At 48.2% G+C, this 20,377-nt stretch overlaps 2 protein-coding genes across 3 annotated transcripts in view; both read left to right on the top strand.

Annotated features, from left to right (window-relative positions):
- HOXA3 (homeobox A3) overlaps positions 1–20,377 on the top strand; it is a 45,100-nt gene that overhangs the window by 14,572 nt on the left and 10,151 nt on the right. The window contains exon 3 of one of the 2 annotated variants that reach the window (XM_078059396.1): positions 15,340–15,422. The gene's annotated coding sequence lies outside the window, so the exon portion shown is untranslated. Of the gene's footprint in view, positions 1–10,877; positions 15,423–20,377 lie in introns of both variants that reach the window. The other variant, XM_078059395.1, reaches the window with a different exon arrangement.
- HOXA4 (homeobox A4) lies at positions 7,073–9,404 on the top strand. The gene is made up of 2 exons (XM_036088775.2): positions 7,073–7,796; positions 8,349–9,404. The coding sequence occupies exons 1-2, from the start codon at positions 7,169–7,171 to the stop codon at positions 8,693–8,695; spliced, it is 975 nt and encodes a 324-aa protein (XP_035944668.1). The 5' UTR covers positions 7,073–7,168; the 3' UTR covers positions 8,696–9,404.

The raw sequence follows: 20,377 nt of genomic DNA, 5'->3' as shown, positions 1-20,377 counted from the left end.
ATCTTTTCCATGAACTAAAAAAAAATAATAATAATAATACAGGCTATATATATTATCAGCTTGCTTATTTCTGTCTGTTGTAATCTTCATGAAAGTTCAGAGTTCCTAAGAGAGCAGGTTAACTCACAAGGAGTTAAATGACTTTTTAAAAATACAGCATCCAGTCAGACCTATGTGAGCGTTATTGGAGACATTTTTTTCTTCCTATTTTCATAGGAAGCATAGTAAAGAGGATGGCTGGTTATCTGCTCATTTTGTAGGTAAGTTATTTCTTCTTGTGCATTCTTTGGTGGTGTTTTTGCAAAGGAACTTACTTAGAAAAAAATCTCTGTCATTAAGGGCTTTATGAAGACATCCAGCCTCAGCCGGTGGCAGGAGTGTCTGTCTGTGCTCCTCATGTTGTAAAAGGAGAAGGTGTCCAGTATGTGCAGGGCCTCGTTTGTTTCTACAAGCTGAAGAGACAATATTTCCTGAACTATAAATATAATAGGAAGCTTCTAGTCACAATTACTTAGGGGTTTGTTAGGGTTTCCATGGTCTAATTTCACAACATTATGCTGAGATTCCTTTTCTCCTGCTCTTTCCCCTGCTTCATTGTTGGCGGCTCTGGGAGAGCAGGACAGAATTCTCTACCAGAAATAGAGTCATGTTCGTTTGTTGAGATGTGAAGAGTATTATATCCAAGCAATTAGTGAGGGGAGAGCAAATTACATCCTGAAAGATGGGCTATTAAAGAGGAAAACAATCCTTTTAGCTTAAAAGATGCCCTTCAAAGCCTTTCCCCTGCCTTAGCTCGGGAGTCTGTCTGAGGTTTGCCCACCATGGAGAGTGCAGAATGTTGTGGGCTCCATCCCTTTGGCTTCTAAGGCAGAATTTCTTTCTAGTCAATGACAAAACTATAAACGGGGCTTCCAGACAAGGCTGAGGGGGTCAGCCGAGGTTCCCACCCACATAGGAGAGGGGAAGCACAGTCCTGGCCATTGTAAACCCCAGAACTGGAAGGTCTGCCTAGGTCTGTTTTGTTTGGTGGTTTTCACAAAGAAAGCTGTCCTTCTTCCACCAGGTCCCCTCCCCACAAACCGGTCTTTTCAATAATAATATTTGTTATGAAGGTTATTGGGTAATTATTGCGATTTTGTGAAGCAGCCCTTGCTGGAGGTGAAGTCTGTCATCGCCTAACAAATGACGCCCGTGCAGTTCACTGCCGGGTTAAGTAAATGCAGAGAAGATAAATCTGCACACCCTAGGAATCGCCAGCAGAGCACGCTTTAGTACAAGTTCACAGTCAACTCGCCTGCCTGGGCCAGCTCTCCCAACGATTAGGGCTGCATCTTTATTTTTAAATAAAGAAAAAAAAAAAATGTCTCCAACTCCCACTGCCTGCTTTCTCCCTGTCTTCTTTTTTCTGTCACTTTTTTTTTTTTTTGAGATTCCACCCTTCCTATTCCAGATTTTCCCTGTAAATGTGATGATGAGTGATTTTAAAAATAATCTCCCTCCTATTTAAGTGCTGACAAAAAGAGGTAGGAGGCTGGTTTGACAGGAAATACCGTCACAAACACCCAAGAATATCCAATTCACCCTCTTAATCCAAAAGGCAGTGGCAGAAGCAGGGTGTCCCTGAGATCCTGGGGGGCCCCTTCCCCCTGAAAGAAGAGGCACAGCTTTGTGTATCTTTGTGGCTAGTGCGTTGCAACTGCGGGTCAGAAAGTTGAGGGTCAAAAGTTTATGTTGTACAGCACTCTTAGTCATCTGCCCAGACAGAGTTTGATGTCAATGTTAGAGCTGCGATCTTGACTATCAGCACAAAAGATAAAATGGCTCGGAGTGACGCGTGTATCATGGTATGGACTCCAGGTGAACCCTAGTGGTTGAATGACCTCAATTACGGAGGAAAGGATAGAAAATTCCTCTTTTCAAGAGTAATACATGCTGTATTTCATCTTGAATTATCGCTCCCATTCTGGGGGAATAGCAGCAGGTAAATAGGCATAGATTACTGAAACACCAACACCTTAGATGTTGGAGAACCAGGAGTCTGTGGGTTTGTCACAAAATTAAGAAGCTCAAAACTCATCAGTGGACCTTTAAGAAATAATGTAGCAAGTTTTCAAGGTTTCATCATATCTTCAGAGGCAAGAGAACCGGGCAGGACACTTCCTTTAGTTGAAAATTGTTATTTTGATTGGACAGTTTCTTTTTCTTTTTCACACATATAATGATCCCTCGAGTTTGTGAGAACAAGGGCAGGCACAGGCACTTCTCACAAAATATATTCTTTGCAATTTTCAAACACAGAATGGTTTTTCTGCAACCTCCACCCACTAAATCCAAAGAGTTCTCAGAGCTGGGAAGGGAAGGAAGGAAGTGGAAATGCTCCCTCAAGGGCAGGATTCTTCCACACTCCACCAGGGACAAAATGCTTATTGGTACCATGAAAATGTTCCTGTTGTTGGAAAATTTTCATTATGTTTGTTGTTAACCCAAAACCGAATGTAAGAGAAATGCTACAATCTGTAAGTGGATAACTAAACTGAAAAGAATATGCCATTTGAACAGGAAAATGGAATCCACATATGCCAGACCATTTCGTTAAGACCACCGTGAGGAACTTCTCTTCTCCAGAAAATACTCTTTAAAAATACATTTGGAATAAAAGCTAAGGAGAGGGGAAGCAAGTTCAGGAGGAAGGGTGGGAGAGTAGAAAAGAAAGGGAATAGTGTGTTGAGGAAGTCAACTGGAACCATGCCTCATGTGTGAGTTGCAACTGGAGAACTAAACAATATTTTATTTTTCATGCACCTATGTTAGCTGTAAATGTTGGTGCCATTAGAATCTGTTTTCTGTTTTCTATTGTCCTCTTCTATGTATTGATCTTCAAGTAATCAGAGGAGGAAAACAGAAGAGAAAAATGAATTTTTTTCCTACGTTTTCCCTTTTAACTTTAGAGATGAGTTAATTCAACTACTCAGAAAGTGGACTCTTGCAGGGATATTTAAGATCATCCCAATATATTCTGGTTGATTGGATTTGCTGGTGCCAGGTACATTTAGTGGTAAAGTAAATATTTCCTAAGCACCGCCTTCATGGAAGTAATCAGATTGCTTCTACTGTGCAATGTGTAAAGTTTTCACTCTGGCCAAGAGCTTGAAGCCAAATGGGGGTGTGCCAGATGAAAACAGACGAAAGGAAACAACCGTGGTGATTGCTGTTATGGCAATGAACACTTCACCACATCTGGGCTAGTGAAATGAAGAAAACTGAAACCCCCTCTATTACTCACCAAGACAATTATGTGTCTCTTCAAGAAAACCTTGTTATCGTATTATTGGTTAAAAGCGTGCCACACCTTAGAAGCATATCAACTTCAATAAGCATAGACACCCCTGAGCCAGTTTTAAAGTTAAAAGGAAAAAAAAGTACCTGCAGAAGTTATTGCTTTTAGAGTACCTACTTTTTTATTTGGAGGATTTTTATCTTTAGGCCTCTCACACAATTCAGGTTAAAATTCATGTTTAATCCAGATACACGTTTCAATCCTTATGTGTGGGTTGTGTGCACTATTATAAACTACTACAAGGAAACTGCTCCTTGGCCGAATGGCTGAAACAGTATTGCTTCTCTAAAATCATATGCCTCGTGTAGGTATTGGGGAAGTCCTCAAATGCCACCATCAGGCATTTTGAAATTCAGCTATTCCCGTGTGCGCTCCAGAGACTTGCTTCAGACAGAGAACAGTCTGGAGAACTCTCTCGCTCTAAAGAACAAAGGACAAATACAGTCAATACATTCCATAACGTTTACATTTCCTTGGCTTTGCCCCTTGGTTTTCCCTGAGAAGGAGTGACCTGGGCAAAGCACCCTGCTCTCTAAAAGACACTGTATAGACCTTTTAGAAGCGCAAAGTCCAAGGCCGAGGTGAACTTCAGGTCAGCGCGTCTAACAAATATGAAAATGTCGGCTAGTGAAGGGCGCGCCTTGTGATTTAACAAAGACTGTCAATGTGTAAGATTAATAAGAAACAAAATGCGCACGGTGTCACTGTTCGGTCACTTTGAAACTTGGGACAGGGTTGCATTCAAGAGGGGAGGCTGTTCCAAATATATTCAAAATGATTCAAATCAGATTCAAACGAGGCTGCAAACACTGCCTCTCTCTCGCCCTCCCTCTCCCTTAGACTCCCTTCGCTCTCCTTTTCCATCTGGGATTCGAGGACATGATGAAAAGTTATTTCACTTAATGGGATTTTAAGAAAGCTTTTGTTGGGAATATATGTTATCTCTGCACGTGGAAATGAGCAAATGCGCTCACCAGTTTCCCAAGAAAAGGATAACGCTTTCACCCTGCTAGGGACTGGAGCCAGTTGGTGTGCGAAGATTAGCACGCTCCCTCTCTGCTCGATTTCAGGGCATCCCATCTTTTCTCGGGCGAGATGCTGCTGGTAAACTTCAGCTTATTTATTAATTGAGTTAGTCTCTTCCTGGCTTTACTTTGGTGTGTTGGATCTTATGTAAAGGCAAGAGGTTTTGGGGTTGTTTTTTTTTTAAGCATTTTTCAAAAGATTATTTGATTCAATGGAATGATGCTATGGCTTGCAAAGAGAGATTGTGGAAGGATCAGAAAAGGTACTGAGATTGTTTATTACAGCCATAAATCTTGCAGTAAAATGTCAAAATGTCGGTGTGTGAGATAACACTTGGTGGTCCTGGCTCCGTTTGTGTTTATGATAGGAACCACAAAGACAAGTTACAGGCCTTGGGGGATTCTGTGTAAGCCCATCTTCCTAAAGTAATAGAACCACATGAAACACAGGCACAGTTAACTCGTTTAGGTTAACCATATACAAAACAGTGCCTGTGCCTCGTTAATACTTTAAAATAGAAACTCGGTAGAAGGTTCTGAGGCTAAACAACATGAATTTTGTGTTTTAGTGTCTGTAAATAATATTAAACAGATGTAGTTAAGACCCTAGTACTTAAGGCTGACGTGAGGGCAAAATTTCCTTGTCATGTTTTTTTCTCCCCCTGAAGCTTAGAAAGCCACGTTTTGTAAATTACATTATGTATGTATATATTGTTCATATAAAATAGTATATAAAATATGTATATATTATTTTTTCTTGCTGTAGAGAAATACTGGTTTAGGTAGCTGTATCACAGGCTAGATTTCCCCCCAACTCTAGAGAGGATGTCTAAAGATTACACTCAGCGTTGATTTCTGTCTGTGGATCAGATTTCATTAAAAAAAAATTCAGGGTGCCCCGTGTCGATGGACGGCACTCTTCAGAGACACACTTCCAATGTGGAAAGCCTCTTTGTACTACTTCAGGGTGATTCCAGTTGGAAAGCTAACATGATCCCTTTTTTAACCTCTTTTCCTAAATTAGTTTAAAGATTAGTCCCATATAATAGGCTTTATGTGGCTAAGCATTAAATGACTATCCATCAAATGGATATATTCCAGCATTTAGTAACTCATATGAGTAAGCGATATAAATGAAGATAGAATTGACATTCCTTTTGAAGTGTCTCCAGGCTTAGGCTATAACTTTGCTTGTCTGCAGTCCAGACTCAGTTGTGAGAAGGCTGTTTATACTGCTCTTTGAAAATTCAACTAAGGTGCACCAGCTGAAAAATCCTTGCTTTGCATGCCAATATGAAAGTATTTTTAGCATGGCGACTATGCTAGTTTGCTCTGCTTTCATCTAGGCTGAAAAGTATAGAGGATCCAGGTGTGTCTGTTACTCAGAAAATGAAAGGGAAAGTACACACTACTATGAGTAAAGCATCAGTATTTACTTCAAAGATCAACATTAGGTGGAATTAATATGTAATTTATTTGTTAATAATGGCGTAATTAGTTTACCCATCAAATTTCAATTACCAAATGGCAGGCAACAGTCCTCTCTCCCCACTTTCCAGAGCTGCTGATATCGTTAATATGCTAATTTTCAGCAATTCAGAAATTATAGACTATCCTGTAAATATAACTTTAGCCTCAAATACAGCCTGAGAAAGCAGCATCCAAAGGACAAAATATAGAATTGTTAGCGCGAAAAGACCCGTCAGAGATCAGACTGGGCACAGTGCCTATTCCGTCCTTAGCTTGTTTTTGTTTGGGGATTGTTTTGAAATAGGAAGTTGTTGGTTTCAAAGCTCGATTTTGTGGAGGCGTCGCTGCTACCTATTCCCACCCTTGGGCTACCTTTTCTCTCACAGTCGCACCTAGTAAATGCAAGCGTGTTTAACTCTCACATCGACACCTCCATCAAACGAGATGCTATTAGAAAGGTTTTGATTTTTCTTAGGAAATAATCGAATAGATTCTGTCTCTAAAAGGAAGAAAAAATGAAAAGTGCCCATCCGGTTATATTGGAATGGCCTTGCTTTACATCCTCGGGCCGATTTCTCTCAGCTATTCACCCACCCACCCTTTGCGGCTCCTGCCGGGCTTCTCAAAGCAGGGTATATCTGGCGCACGATGTGGGGAAGAGGGTCAGCTGGTGAAAAAAATGGGTCTGTTGGCCTTATTCGTTTTATTCCGGGGCCAGGATTAAAACTAGGATACCTCCAAGGTCTCGACGCCATTCCCTTCCCCCGCCGGCCTCGAACCCTGGAAAACGCCAGGCCAGGCTAGGCTGGGCCCGAGGTCAGCGCTGGGCCGCTGTCACGCGGCTGCCCCGAGGCCTACGCCAGGAGTATGGCACGAAAAGGGCCCGGCCTGGGCGTCCAAGAGGACCAGAAGCACTGGCGGGCCCCGATTCCCAGCAGGACTCAAAGTTGGGGGGTTGGGGGGACCAAAGCTCCAGCTCCCTCCCTCCACCGGAGGCCAGACAGCGGCATTCATCACCCACCCGCGCGCTTCCTGATCCGGGTCCGCGCGCGCGGCGCGCCCATTGGCAGGGGCTGGTCACGTGGTGGGTACTGGGCGGGGGCGCGCGCGAGACCGAGACGAGCGCGCGCGCGAGCGGGCGGGGGGGGAGGAGCGGCGCGAACTTTGGTGGCGTTGGCGGCGGCGGGAGGGGGAGGGGTGGGCGCTTGACAGCGGGGGAGGGGAAGGGAGCAGAGGAAAGGGGGGATGGGAAGCGAGGCAGGAGGGGGAGGGGCCTCGGCGAGCCCAGAAAAACGACAACGCGAGAAAAATTAGTATTTTTGCACTTCACAAATTAATGACCATGAGCTCGTTTTTGATAAACTCCAACTACATCGAGCCCAAGTTCCCTCCCTTTGAGGAGTACGCGCAGCACAGCGGCCCGGGCGGCGGAGACGGCGGCCCAGGCGGGGGCCCCAGCTACCAGCAGCCTCCAGCGCCCGCGGCCCAGCACCTGCCGGCGCAGCAGCCCCAGCTCCCCCACGCGGGCAACAGCCGCGAGCCCCCCGCCTCCTACTACGCGCCACGGGCTGCCCGCGAGCCCTCCTACCCTGCGGCCGCGCTCTACCCCGCGCACGGTGCCGCCGACGCCGCCTACCCCTATGGCTACCGCGGTGGCGCCAGCCCGGGGCGGCAGCCACAGCCCGAGCAGCCCCCGGCGCGAGCCAAGGGTCCCGTGCACGGCCTGCACGCGAGCCACGTCCTGCCGCCCGGGCGGCAGCCCCCGCCGCCGCCTCCCCCGCAGCATCGCGCGGCGCCCCCGGCACCCCCGCGGCGTTGCGAGGCGGCTCCAGCCACCCCGGGCGTCCCGGCAGGGGGCAGCGCCCCCGCGTGCCCGCTGCTCCTGGCCGACAAGAGCCCGCCGGGCCTGAAGGGCAAAGAGCCTGTGGTGTACCCCTGGATGAAGAAGATCCATGTCAGCGCCGGTACGTGGCGCCGCTGGGGAGGCGCGGGAGGGTGGGCTGGGGCCGGGCCGGGGTTCGGGGGTCGGGGCGAGGGTCAGAAGAAGAGGCTGAGGGGAAGGGGGCCTCTGGAGGGGAGCCCCCATCTGGCCCGAGCTACAGTGGGATGTGGGTGTGTGCGCGCCAGCCAGCCGCCTGATCCTAACGTGAGAACCCTTTTGTACCCGGGGTCCCTTTATCGAGAGATTTACGAGACGCCAAACTGTTAGGGCAGTAATTATAGCCCCCATAAATTTAATTGCCCTGGCAGAGGCTTCAGGCCATGTGTCTTTGAAGCTTTTCTTCAGCCCCAATGCCCAGCACCATTCTTTATGGCTCTCGGGTGTTTCCCGTTGTCAATAGCCTGTGAAACATTTTCTTTGCCGTTTTATGTATCTTGCGTGAACTTGGTGTCAGGTTATTATATAATGATGATGTCCAATTGCTCTTCCCCACCCCACCTTCTCTCTCCTCCTCCTTTCCCTCTCTTCCACTCCCTCCTCCTTGGCCTTCTCCTTCGGGGTTATGGGCGTTCAGTCAACCCCAGTTATAACGGAGGGGAGCCCAAGCGCTCTCGAACCGCATACACCCGACAGCAGGTCTTGGAGCTGGAGAAGGAGTTCCACTTTAACCGCTACCTGACCCGGCGGCGCCGCATCGAGATCGCCCACACGCTCTGCTTGTCCGAGCGCCAGGTCAAGATCTGGTTTCAGAACCGGAGGATGAAGTGGAAGAAAGATCACAAATTGCCCAACACTAAGATGCGATCCTCCAACTCGGCCTCGGCCTCAGCAGGCCCGCCAGGGAAAGCACAAACTCAGAGCCCGCACCTGCATCCCCACCCCCACCAGGGTGCCTCCACACCCATTCCCTCCTCCATATAATCTTCTAGAGATCTAGACCAGTTTCATTCCCCCACCTGCTTTCCCCCCTTCTTCTGCCCTTTTCCCCATACTCCTACCTGTCTGGACCATAACAGACCCCAAAACAAAACCCAACTTGGTGAAAAGGATAATAAAAAAGAAGACATTATCCCGGTAAGAGTGTGTGCTGGTTGCCACCAAAGAGAGGACAATAGCCAGGATGCTGGCTGATGGAACAACCCGCTGGCCTGAATAAGGCTGCCAGGTTTGGGTACCTGAGAAGGACCACTTGGCAACAAATACTTTTGAGATGGCTAAAGTCAGCTGGACAGCCCATGCTGACTGGGGACATATACATGTATATTTGTTGCAAGCAGAAGAAAACAGACCCTTTTCCCACCTTCCCTACCTCCCCCTTCCACATTAAGGCAGCTCATACAAGCTTGTATTGAACTGAATAAATGAGTAGACATTGTGGACCTCACAAGATTATTTAATTCTCAAAATGTATAGACCTTGATGGTAGATGTGACACATGTTAGTTTCCTTTCCTTGCATTTATTTAAAATATTGTTGTAGAGTTGTTGTCTTATTCTGAGGCAAAATCTCGGGGGAGAGGGGAGTGCATTTAGACCCATGTGCAACTGTACAAATTGTGGTGTGGCTATATAAAAAAGCCATGTGCTAAGAATAAATTCTGTTTAAAAAACCATTAAAGTTCTAAGACACATTTGTGTGTTTCCTACTTTTAATTAAAAAAAACCCCAAAATTCTCTGGATTGAGATGTTTAACCTTGCATGTAAAAATCCTATAGATGGCTTGAGTTATGTTCACTTGGATTCTCACTGCTCACGTAATTTGTGTGAGTGTGTTCAACTTGAGCTGAACTTTTGTCAAGTTTGACCCACTGTGGGAAAAGTTCCAAAGAGCAGGGAGGCTCTTGAGCTCTGAGAGGGCTCCTCTTCTTCCCAAACTTGGCCAGGCTTTCAGGCTTCAAGTCTCTGTAAGGCATAGAAACGTGTCCTTCCCTGCAATGAAAGGTGAAACCACGCAATGCTGAGGGCCCAGGGGTTTCTGCAGCTGTTCTACACGCTGAACTCTGAGCACACTTGGAAAGAAGTGGTCCCTTTGGTATTTATTGCACCTTCACACTTAATCTGCCTGTTTCCCTGGAGATAAAAAAAATAGTTTGTGCAGAGAGTTGAGATTGCTTTTTGTTTCTTGGCTATTTTTAAGGTTCTCTTCACTAACTACAGCTTGGGGATTTTTGTTTCTCTTTCTTTCTTTCTTTCTCTCTTTCTTTCTTTCAGAAGCAAGAGCTTTCAAAATAAACTGAATTTTCCCGGTAGACCCTCCAAAGTTTCTCTGAGGAAAGAAAAAGCATAATGACACTCCCAAAATGTACCCCAAGCAAGGTAGACCTGGGAGTATTCAGTGCTGGAAAAAAGCCAAATTCTGAGCTAGGGTCACTTTCCTCAAATGCTCCTGGATCTTTCTGCCCAACCTAAAGAGCTAGATTCAAAGGTTGAAAATCAAAGCCCACATCTCAATCTCTGTAACTCTAGTATTTATTTACTAATTTACAAAACAGTAAAGAGGATTTAGACTTGGTTGTCACTGAAGGGAGGATTCTGCAACACGATGCAGAAAACCAACACACAGCAGCCCCAGAATATAACTGTCACCTGGCCATGAATGGGTGCAGTATTTAATTCATGTTATAATTTTAGCAGAGATGGGAGGGGGCGCTCACCTACCTTTGCTATACCAGAGGAAATTTAAACACATTTTCCCATCAGGGGCAAACCCTTAGCCAGCGGCCAGTGCTGTTCCTCCTTTTGCCGCTGTTGCCCTATGTGTGATACTGGCAAGGGTGATCAGTTCCCTACCTATGAACAAGCCACATCTAGGAGGAGAGTGGTGGACACCAGTCTCTGAGGGGTTTCCACCTCTCTCCAAGAAAATTCAGGGGCAAACGAATACACGCCTTCCCAAGTCAGGCCAAAACTGGCATAAAGTGCATTTTATCCGGTGTGAACGGGTGCCAGGGATTTCTGGAAGCACTGCAACTGTGCTGAAACTTATTAACCCTCCCCCTACAACACGCACTTGTAAAACGAAATTAAATCACGCTGAAAATAGCAATTTTCCCAGGAATCATTAATCACCTCATACAATAAATACTTCTTTGTAATTCAACAGCAATTCTGAAAGGCATTCTCTGGGAAAAGTCTGTGGAGAAGCGAGGGATCTTCTTGCAAATAATATGGTCTCGGGCAAAGATGCAGCATCTTGGCTGTCTGCTCAAAAAATGCCTAGACTCTTGGTGGAAATTGAGTGTCGAGCTGCAAAACCTCAAATGGCAGATTATCATCATGTAAGGTAAATTCTTGTATTTCTCCTCTGTAGGGAAGGAGGGTATAGGGGCATTCATTAGCTTCCTACTGGAGGCAGTTATATGGGGATGAAAGGGATAACTTTCTTTCACTTACTCTTATAGTCTATCCAGGAAAGGAAGAGAAAGGATCGAAAGATTGTTTTTCTAATTTACCAGGAGAAAATGGCATTTTTGTCCAAACTGTCTTGATTATGAAGGTATCGGTAAGTTTTGCAAAGCCAAAATTATCCAAAATGACCCAAACAATTGTATCATTTCTTTACAGTGTTTTGCCTGTTTTAGATTTGCTCTTTAAGGGAGCTTGTTATAACAGCTTAGAAAATCCCACTTTGGGCTTTAAAATCATGCATTGTCTTCCCTTTGCTAGGGCAACCATAAGAGTTCACCCAGAGGACAAATTTTCTATCTCATTAATTGTTTTTTTTTTTTTTAAAGCGAACCCTAGTGGCCCCTCAAACCCTTGACCTTTAAAGACAGTATTTTGTGTAAGCTCTATAATTCTCCTACCAAAATGACCCTTACACATGCTCTCCTCTTCTTTTTCTCTTTCTCCCTCCTTCCCTCTAACACATACTCCCTTGCTTTAGTCACAGAGCCAAGCTGTGCATGACTCTGGAGATAAAAGTTTTTCAACATCTGAAATCAACCTAAATCGGATGGGAGACACTTTAATGGTCACAGTTTGAATTAAGTACTTAACACTCTCCCCCCTGAAGAAAAATGGCACTTTGCAGGCTCTCTTTCCTAGTTTTGCTGAAATCTACGATATACCCGGTGTTTTATTACAGCGGGAATTCAACTGTGACAGGCATAGTAGAGTACTTAATACCCAGGATGGAGCTCATGGGAAGATTACCTAGATATATAGGGAGTGGGCCCTCTGCACAGCATCTCTAACTCTATACTCAGCTATACCCGGGTGCCCACATTCCCCCCATCTCTCAGCTTCCTCCCCATGGGGTGGGGATCACCATCTCCACTCTGTCTCCTTGCTCTCCTAAGCATCCAAACTGTGCTGCTCTTCTCACCACTGCCTTCTCTCCAGCAGTTTCAACATAGAAACTGATCAAGGACTCTTTAGAATGAAAGGAAAGAAAGACCCCAAAGAATCAACGAAGCAAACAGAAACCTGAGGCTTCCCATCTGAATGGATGGGACTTCTGTGCAAGCCGTGGGGCTGTTGGTCTGCATCCCTAGCCTGGGTCGTATATTGAAGAACATAGGCTCACCCTTCCCAAGGGCTGTTCCTATTGCTCCTTCTCTATATTGTACACCATGGGCCCAAGAATAACTCTGCTTCCTCTCTCAAAAGGCTATGGGCTGGGAAAAATAGGAGGAAGAAAGGATGTGGGTTCTAACTTCTTGATAGCATCAGGGAGGCTGCTGGGACTGTTATGAAACATTCTAGCCTGAACCTTCTGTCTTGGAATTCTGGCTCTCTTCTTCTCAAGGCCCCAAACTGATGGAGTAACTCCCCCCACCCACTCAGGCCAGCTCCCCTCTCTCTGGACTTGATTTCTGGGGCTAAAAGAGTTCCCTGTTTGAAAGAATGTCTGAAAGATTTGGAGGCCATTTTGGTTCAGTCTTCTCAGTTTACCCATGAGGAAACTAACTAAGGCAGCTCAAAGTCCCCCCCCCCCCATGTTCATGTTGATGAATGTGTAGGTTGGATAGAGCCTTTGGTCTCACCTTGGAGAGGGGTAAGTGCACAGCCATCTTTCCTCTGCGGAAGCCTATTCTGCCTGGAATGGACGTGGGCATCTGGGCTTACGCTTGACATGGATGGCCACAGGTGTGCCGCGGACAGGGAAGAAGGCTGGGTTCTTGCCTGATGCACCGGCAAAGCGCCCCAGGAGATTATGTAACCAAAGCGCCTTAGCCAAGACGCTGAGACAAGTGGGCTCTCCTCTGGGCTCAGGAGGGAATAGACGCCATGGTGCCTGGGAGAGGGGTGGGCACCCCACTGTCCACAATGCTTACAGTTCCAGAATGACTACTTCTACTCTGCTGGCCCTGGGATTTTCATGGCAGTCGCTGGCCTCGGAGTTGAGCAAGGAGCAAGGGGTCTGCTTCCGGAGGCCTGGGAACTAAAAGAGCCAAACAAGGACGGTGGTTGCTGCGGATAAAGGTGTTAGCGCCAGTTCGAGGGAGATATTGAAATTGTAATCTTTTGAGGTCACGTGACTCATTAAATAATTAATGCGGATCGTCAGGAATGGATCGGAGTCGTCAGGGCCTCACTAGGAATGAATCTCTCAGAAGTGAGACCCCCAACTTCCTATTTGATTTTTAAAAAACACACCCCCTCAGATTTATCTCCAAAGGCTTTTAACTCCTTCAAGGGGGCTGAAGAGAGCCCTTCGGCGGGGAGGACCGGAGCTGGCGGGCCCACGCTGGGTCTTGGGGCTTCTTCTTCAGGGTTTCTGCAAGTCCGGGGAGCGCGCCGTGTCCGGGGAAACGTGAGTTTGGGCTGGGTTTTCTACGGTCACATCCTGGCTTTAGTGATGAAGTGGGACGGATGCGCAGACAGTTGGTAATGTTCTGATTCACACTGGGGAAGGCTGCAGAGATACCACAGGACCGGCGCGCGGCTTTGTTCAATTTTCCCGGTGTTCATAAATCACCCGCGCCGGGCGAGCGAGGGAGCAAGCGAGCGCCAAAAACGCCGAGAGAGAGGCCACGCGGCGGCGGCGGTGGCCATTGCAGAGGGAGAGACCTGGGCAGCATCTCTTTGTGACTCATTAGTCTGAACGATTTATGGGGAACAGCAGCCATGAATATTTGACTTGGGGATAAGGAAATAGCAACAACAATAATAACCATAATAATTACAATACTCCTAAGCGTCGTTGGGGGCGGAGGAGGGGGTGGCGGATGGTGGCATAGCGGATCTTTCTGGAGCGAAGTTGAATAGCACCGAGAAGGGTAGCTAAGCCCCACCTTGCTCAGAGTCACTCCAGGAGCTCCAAGGCCGGGGGCACTCCCTTTGGGGATAAAGAGGGCGAGTTTGAACAAGAGAAAGGGGACTCTGAACATGGACTCTGAGTCCCAAGTGCCTGATGGAGGGGTGGGGGCTGCAGGTCGAGGTGGTGGCAGAGGGCAACTAGTTGCTGGTTTGTGGCCACTTGTTCAATGTGCTGGGGGGCCCTGAAGCCTGAGGGTCAGGGGGCTTGTCAGCTATTTGGTAGCCTCTCAGGCTCTCAGCGGGATTGCATGGGCTGGAGACAGACTTGGAGGGCTGGTTTGGGGCAGGCTGGCGTGTGGGGAGGCTACCCAGGCGTGGGTGAAAGGGTAGTGGGGGATAGGGTTGTGGGAGCAACCCGCCCAACAGAGTCCCAGCCAGCGGAGAACTTCTCCAAGCCCGAGTTCAGCACGGAGGATGATACTTTCCTCCCTTTCCCAACGTCTTCTCTCCATCCCCGGAAAGTTGACTGACCATTTGCTAGAGAGCAAGAGGGGGTTGCAAATATCTTGAGGGATGAGTTGGCAGCGGAAATAGGGCATCGGTTGGCTTGTCGCTGCTGCGTAAGGCCAGGCTGGATAGGGCCCCCAGACCGGGTATTGTCCGATGTCTGCATCCTTGCCATTTCCCCCCTATTTCCAACAGCCATGGTTGGCCTGTTCTGAGCGGTAGTCCCGCCGAACCACTGCGACCGAGAAGTGGCGCATCCAGGGCTTGAATGAACCAGAAGACAAAACCTCTCAAGACTGCCCCCCCCCCCCCCCCCCGGCCCAAGGACTGAGCCGGGGTCTAATTTCGCGCCACACAGAAATGAACACTATTAGTGAGGTTTCAAGAGAGTCGGTGATTGAATGCTCCCAGACAGGGCTTCCCTTTGTTAGCGAAAGAAAATAAAGCGTGCATTCACATTCCCCAAGTTGAGGTGCGTGAGGAGCTCTCGGAGCAGAGCTGGCCCCAATGGCAAAGCGTCTCCCACCTTCCCATCTTCCTCCGCCTGTCCGTTTTCTCCCCCCGACCCCCTTCCCTCACCGCACCCCCCCGTAAAAAGAAAGAGGAGAATGTGGGTGCGGAGATGGAGTATGTATTTACTTTACAAAAATAAATCACCATGGTCGGGCCATTCTTAGACTGGACCCTTACAAGCAACGAGTGCGCCTCATGGACGAGTGCCCTGGCGACTCCTCCGCGGCCGCGTCACCCCGGGGGCCACCCCGGCGCCCGCGCCGGCCGCACTTCCAACTCCGGCTCTCCAACTCCCTTCCTTCGCAGCCACCGTTTACCCTCTGCTGTTTATTTGTCCGCAGAGCGCCAGGACACCGGAAAAGGCGATTCCCTGAGTGCCAGGGGTCGGAGACAATCACCGGATCAGTCTTCAAGATCTTTCGAGGTAAGCGCGGCGCTGACTCCTCACTCCGCCGGGCTTTGCACGGGCCTTTGGAGGGAGTTTACTCCTCCAGGGAGCTGCAGCCCTCTGAAAGAGGTTCTGGTCAATATTTAACTTCGAAGGCATTTTGGAGCTGGGTTCCCGTCAGCTGCACTCCCCGCGAATGCGGGGCTTCAGGCAGACAAAGAGTCGGCCCCGAAAGCTGCCCGGAAAGCCGCCTGGCGTTGTGCAGGAGGGGCGGTTGCCCAACCAAAGATGTGTGTGCGTGGGGGTGGGGGATGTCAACGGGGTGTGTTTCTTTCTTCGGGTAAGCTCCAAACAGACCACTACACCGAGCAGCGGGGCGGAAGCAAGTAGAGGCCATGGGCGCGGCGGCCGCTGCGTGGGCCGCTCGCCTTGTCGACTGTTTGCAGCGCCTGCGGAGACTTGTGAGTTCGGGAATGGTCGTCAGGCACGGATCTGCGTGGAGGAAACTTGTCTCGCCGCCTTGCAGTTTCTCCTATGCTTCTGCCTTTCCTTGGCAAGAGGGAAGTTACTGCCTTTCAAATGTGTAGACCGTCGCAGGCAACGGGTCTTCCCCGTTCCTTGAGCCGGGCTGATCCTCCGTTCTTCCAACAGGAAAAGCACGGGTCTTCCAGGTCTCTGCGTTTTCTTTTCCTACGGGAAACAAGAGAAAACTCTTTAAAATTCTTTTCAAGTTCTGGCTTAATTTGTTCTCTTAGTTTGGGGATGCAGGGAGGTAATTACTGTGGTTTATTACCTTGTAAAAGATCCATAAATTTCGTGCCTATTTGGGGGAAGGGCTGCTGGAATAGCTTTCGGAAGCTTGGTAGGAAGGAATGGGTTTGCTTTGTTCTTTCAGGAGTTATTTATTTTAAAAAAGTTTTCTGAGGTTTTGTTTTGTATTCCCTAGGCCTCTGTCTTCCCCCAAATTTGCTCCCCAAATAGATATCAGGTTGTTAATTAATTGCAGCATGCTATTCATCAACACTCTAAGGCTTATATGGTGTTCTGGACACAATTATTATTTTATCAGATGGAAAGTAAACAGGGTAATAGTAAAGCTAGGTTACTTTCTCAGCGACTGTATGACCATTTATATCAAGTATAGGTGGAGTATTTCAGGAATTTGCAACTCAGGGTGTAGGTAGGATTTGCATCTCTGTGCACAACAGAACCATTGCATGTATACATAGTTGCAGGAGTTTTAGACCATGTGTATAAAATGATACACACATCCATATATATCCAGAGAATTTGGAGCCCATTTGTACTGCAGCTGCACCCACCCGAAATATCTCATGTTAAATAATGATCTATAATCTCCACCAAAAAAAAAAAAAAAAAAAAAAGGTGGGCTAAGTGGGTCTTACCTGATGCTAAGTAGCAAAACCACTACAGTTAACTAAAGGGAGAAAAATGTTAAGTGTATTTTTGACAGAGAAATCAGATTGCAGTGTTTGAATACAGATATATCTAATCTGCCAACAGCCTTGCAAATATTGACTAAAGCTCTGTATCCTTGCTCACCTGCTTCTTCCAAGACAACTTTCCACCTATTTTGGCTCTGGTGAAGTGGATCCAGGGCATGTGTACCCAGCACTGGTCAGGTTGGGGCCTGGAGGAGTAAGTGGAAAGGGATTGGTTCCCCAGCCTGGGCCTACATACTTGAGCATCTAAATTCTTGTTCTCTGGAAGGGAACTTTAAAAGGCCCATAGCCTTACTCAAGGAAAGTGGATTTCAGAGTGGTGAGGGAGGACTCTCAGCTTCTGGTTCCCTGGTGGCCTGCCCAGACCAAGGTCTCTCTTAGGGAAGCCGTTTTCACCTCAAAAGTTAAATTTCCTTTGACTTCCTCGGATTTTTTCCCTTCACATCCCACCAAATCACCCCACTCCAACCCAAGTCGTTAATGTTAATTGTTAAACAGCGGTTGGAGCATTAACTGAGCTGTTAATAGCGGCATGGAGGCTCCTGGCTAGAGCTGAGATGCTGCCATTGGGCCTTGCTGGCGTTAAGGCATTTCTCTGAAGCAGTACCAAATACTTCTCCCATTGATTTATGGCCTCAGAGTTTCGATTTGCTCCAGACTATTCTGAGAGTTCTGAAGGGGGCCCCTTCTCATCTTTGAGTTGAAGTCTCTGCAGAAACTTTGGTTGGAGGAGAGGGTAGTTTGCCAGCAATTTGGCAATACTTCCAGGTCCTTTTCTGGGCTATCAGGAGAGTTCAGTGTGAAATAGTTGGCACTGGTGGGGTGGGAGGCTGTGTGTAAGGGGAGCAGAGGACAATGTATTAGTGGTCTGAATCCTTGGGGGACTGGAGAGTGCTTTTTGGGTACCAGCTTTTGGTCCTATCTCCCACCCCCATACCTAAGAGAAGCAGGTTTTCACTTTGGGTTCTCACTTTCCAGCTTGTGGCTTAGGTCAGAGTTGGGACAGTTCACAGAGAGGTTCTCTCCCAGCTCTACCACAGACAGAACTTTGTTGGAATACTGCCACCAGGATAGGCCAGGGCTCACTTCCAAGGGATTAGGTCTCCTCCTCTTTTATTGCCCTTCTGATTTGGACACCCCCTTGACCAGGCCCCCTTACTGAGGGCCTTACATTCTCACCAGGTCCCTGCAGGGGAGGAGGGGAGGGGCGGAATCATGCTCAGCCTCCTGCAGCTGCTATAAGTGAGTCCTCACACTTAGAGAGGCCTAGCCAGCTAGCTGAAGATCCACTCTAAAGAAAGGAAAGAATAAGGCATGAGGATCTCACCACTTGCAAGAGCACTCCCAAAGTTTGGAAACTAAGACCTGAAAAGAGGAACTTTTTAGGCAGCCAGCCCGTGAGAGGGTGAAGTGTTAAAATCAGTGGACAATGTCACCAAGCAGATCTCAGGAGTAGAACATGGGGCTTATTTGTTTCAGCCAGGTTCATCCAGAGCAGAGTTGGTCCAGTTCATTTTCTGCTGGCGGACAGACTTGTCTTAGGGGTGGGTGGACAGACCCATGTGCAAGGAAGGTCCCAGGTTATCTTGTAGGTTAATTCAAGTGATGCCAGTAAAGGTTGGTTGTATATATATATGTATTTCTTTTTTCTCTTGCAGAGTCAAGTAGATCATTTCACCTTATATTTTCCATTGTTAGAAGCCTGCAATTTCATGTATCACTCCCGCTATGCACTGAGGAAATGCACCAGTGTAGGTTTAGCCAGGGCACTGGGTCCCTCCATATTTTGCAAAACCCTGACCCACCACTCTAGAGCTAAGCATCTCTTTCCTAGAGGGCTCCCATTGAACAAAATCAACTGGACTTGGGGAGGTGCTTTAGCCTTTTGTCAGGTAATTTGGGGCCTTTTAGGTTTCTCCATTGGTGTGGTGTATGGTGTGGGTGTTAGCAAACTCCATACAATGGCAGGCCATGAGGGAGTCCACCAACTAAGCCAGTCATTACTGGGTTTTCTTCTGGAAACAAGGCCTGGGCTTTGCCTTTTGATGCACTGGCTAGTGGGCCAGAGGAGACTAGAGTACTTGGGTGTGCAGGCTTCAGCTTGTCTGTGAGTGGAAGACTATAGAAAGTTACATGAACTCTAAGAATGGGGATAGCATTGCCGTTCCCTTCTGTTTGGATCATTTGTAAAGAAATGTAAGTGGAGATAAGTGGCCTAGTGTGGCACATGTTGAGGGGGGATGCCCCCATTGTCCTACTGCCCTAGATGGAAACTCTTCCCCACTGCTGACCAAGGTTCCCCACTTCCCCTCCCCCAAAGCTGAATGTTCTGCTTGGAAACCTAGTCCCTTCAGTGATTCCCTATTTCAAATAAAAGGATTTAAGTTGACGTATGACCACGTGAGCACATAATACAGCGCATTATTGTGGCATTTGGAGCGGAGACCCGGGCGGGCTTCGCCTGTGATTACGTTTTCTAGATTCTCTACAGAGCGAGAGCTTTTTTCCCCCACCCCCACGCACCCACCTCCTCCTTCTCCTTCCCCTTCTCCGGAGAGCGCTTTCCTACCGGGTTGCAGTTTTCAGCGCTCATGGAGCGGTTCTGGGCGAGCTAGCCGATGGGACTCGAGGCCACACCAGGAGGATGGAATTTATTTTAAGGTATTTCCGCTGATTGTTCATATCTAGAGTGAGTTATGGCTGTGAGAGACAAAGGTCAGGCGAGGAGACCCTGGTTCACCGACAGGACCCTCAGCCCCTCTTCCTTTGTTTCTCTCGTAGAACCGAAACCGTTTGAAAGATCCCCAGTAGCGCCTCAGATGGAGTTGAATTCCCTGGAAAGTGTTGGGGGGTATAAAGGGAAGGGCACTTGGGGGCTACTAGGTAAGCCCGGTGGCCTCCAGCGCTCAGGCGGCTTTGTCCACTGCAGCGGGTTTGAGTCCCAGGAGCTGAGCCCCAGGCGGAGGGAGGGTCCCGAAGTGCTGGCTCAGGCCGAGGTGGCCCGCGCGGCGCTCGCTCGGGCAAGACTGCCTGGAGGGGGTGGGGGCTGGCTGGGTGGGAAGGGAATCGCTCCGGGTTGGTCGCGTTTGCGGGCGGCCGGGGATGGAGAGGTAGGGCTGACCTGGGCAGCCGGAGCAGCTGGGAGAGGGAAATCAATGAATGTGCAGATGCGCTGCCATTTTATTGATGATGCTTCGGGCCACTTTGTTCAGTGCTGGGTTGTAGGACGCGCTTTCCCACACTCGGGACCAAAGGTGCCAGACCCGGAGGACACGCCATTGTTTCCTCAGCACCCTCTCTACCCGGGTAGGGGTGATGAAGGACAGCTCAGACTTAGGAGACGCTTAGGGTGGGGGTAAGCGTGCCGGACGCCCAGAAGCTCTGTTAGTCTAAATTTCAGAGAGAAGGAGGGAGCCAGACCTGGGTTTGGGCTTCATATTGTGCATGGCCTGGACACCCCATTGTAACACACCCAGCGGGCTTGCAGAGTTTTAAGGACTGGCTAGTGCGCCCTCGGCTAGAGAGAAT

The sequence above is a fragment of the Halichoerus grypus genome, chromosome 12, assembly GCF_964656455.1.
Source record: "Halichoerus grypus chromosome 12, mHalGry1.hap1.1, whole genome shotgun sequence".
Lineage (NCBI taxonomy): Eukaryota > Metazoa > Chordata > Mammalia > Carnivora > Phocidae > Halichoerus > Halichoerus grypus.
This window is presented reverse-complemented; position numbering and strand designations above follow the sequence as displayed.

Coding starts and splice junctions, on each gene's coding strand:
- HOXA4 (XM_036088775.2), top strand. CDS start 7,169: ATGACCATGAGCTCGTTTTTGATAAACTCCAACTACATCGAGCCCAAG. Junction 7,797..8,348: donor GAAGATCCATGTCAGCGCCG/GTACGTGGCGCC, acceptor ATGGGCGTTCAG/TCAACCCCAGTTATAACGGA.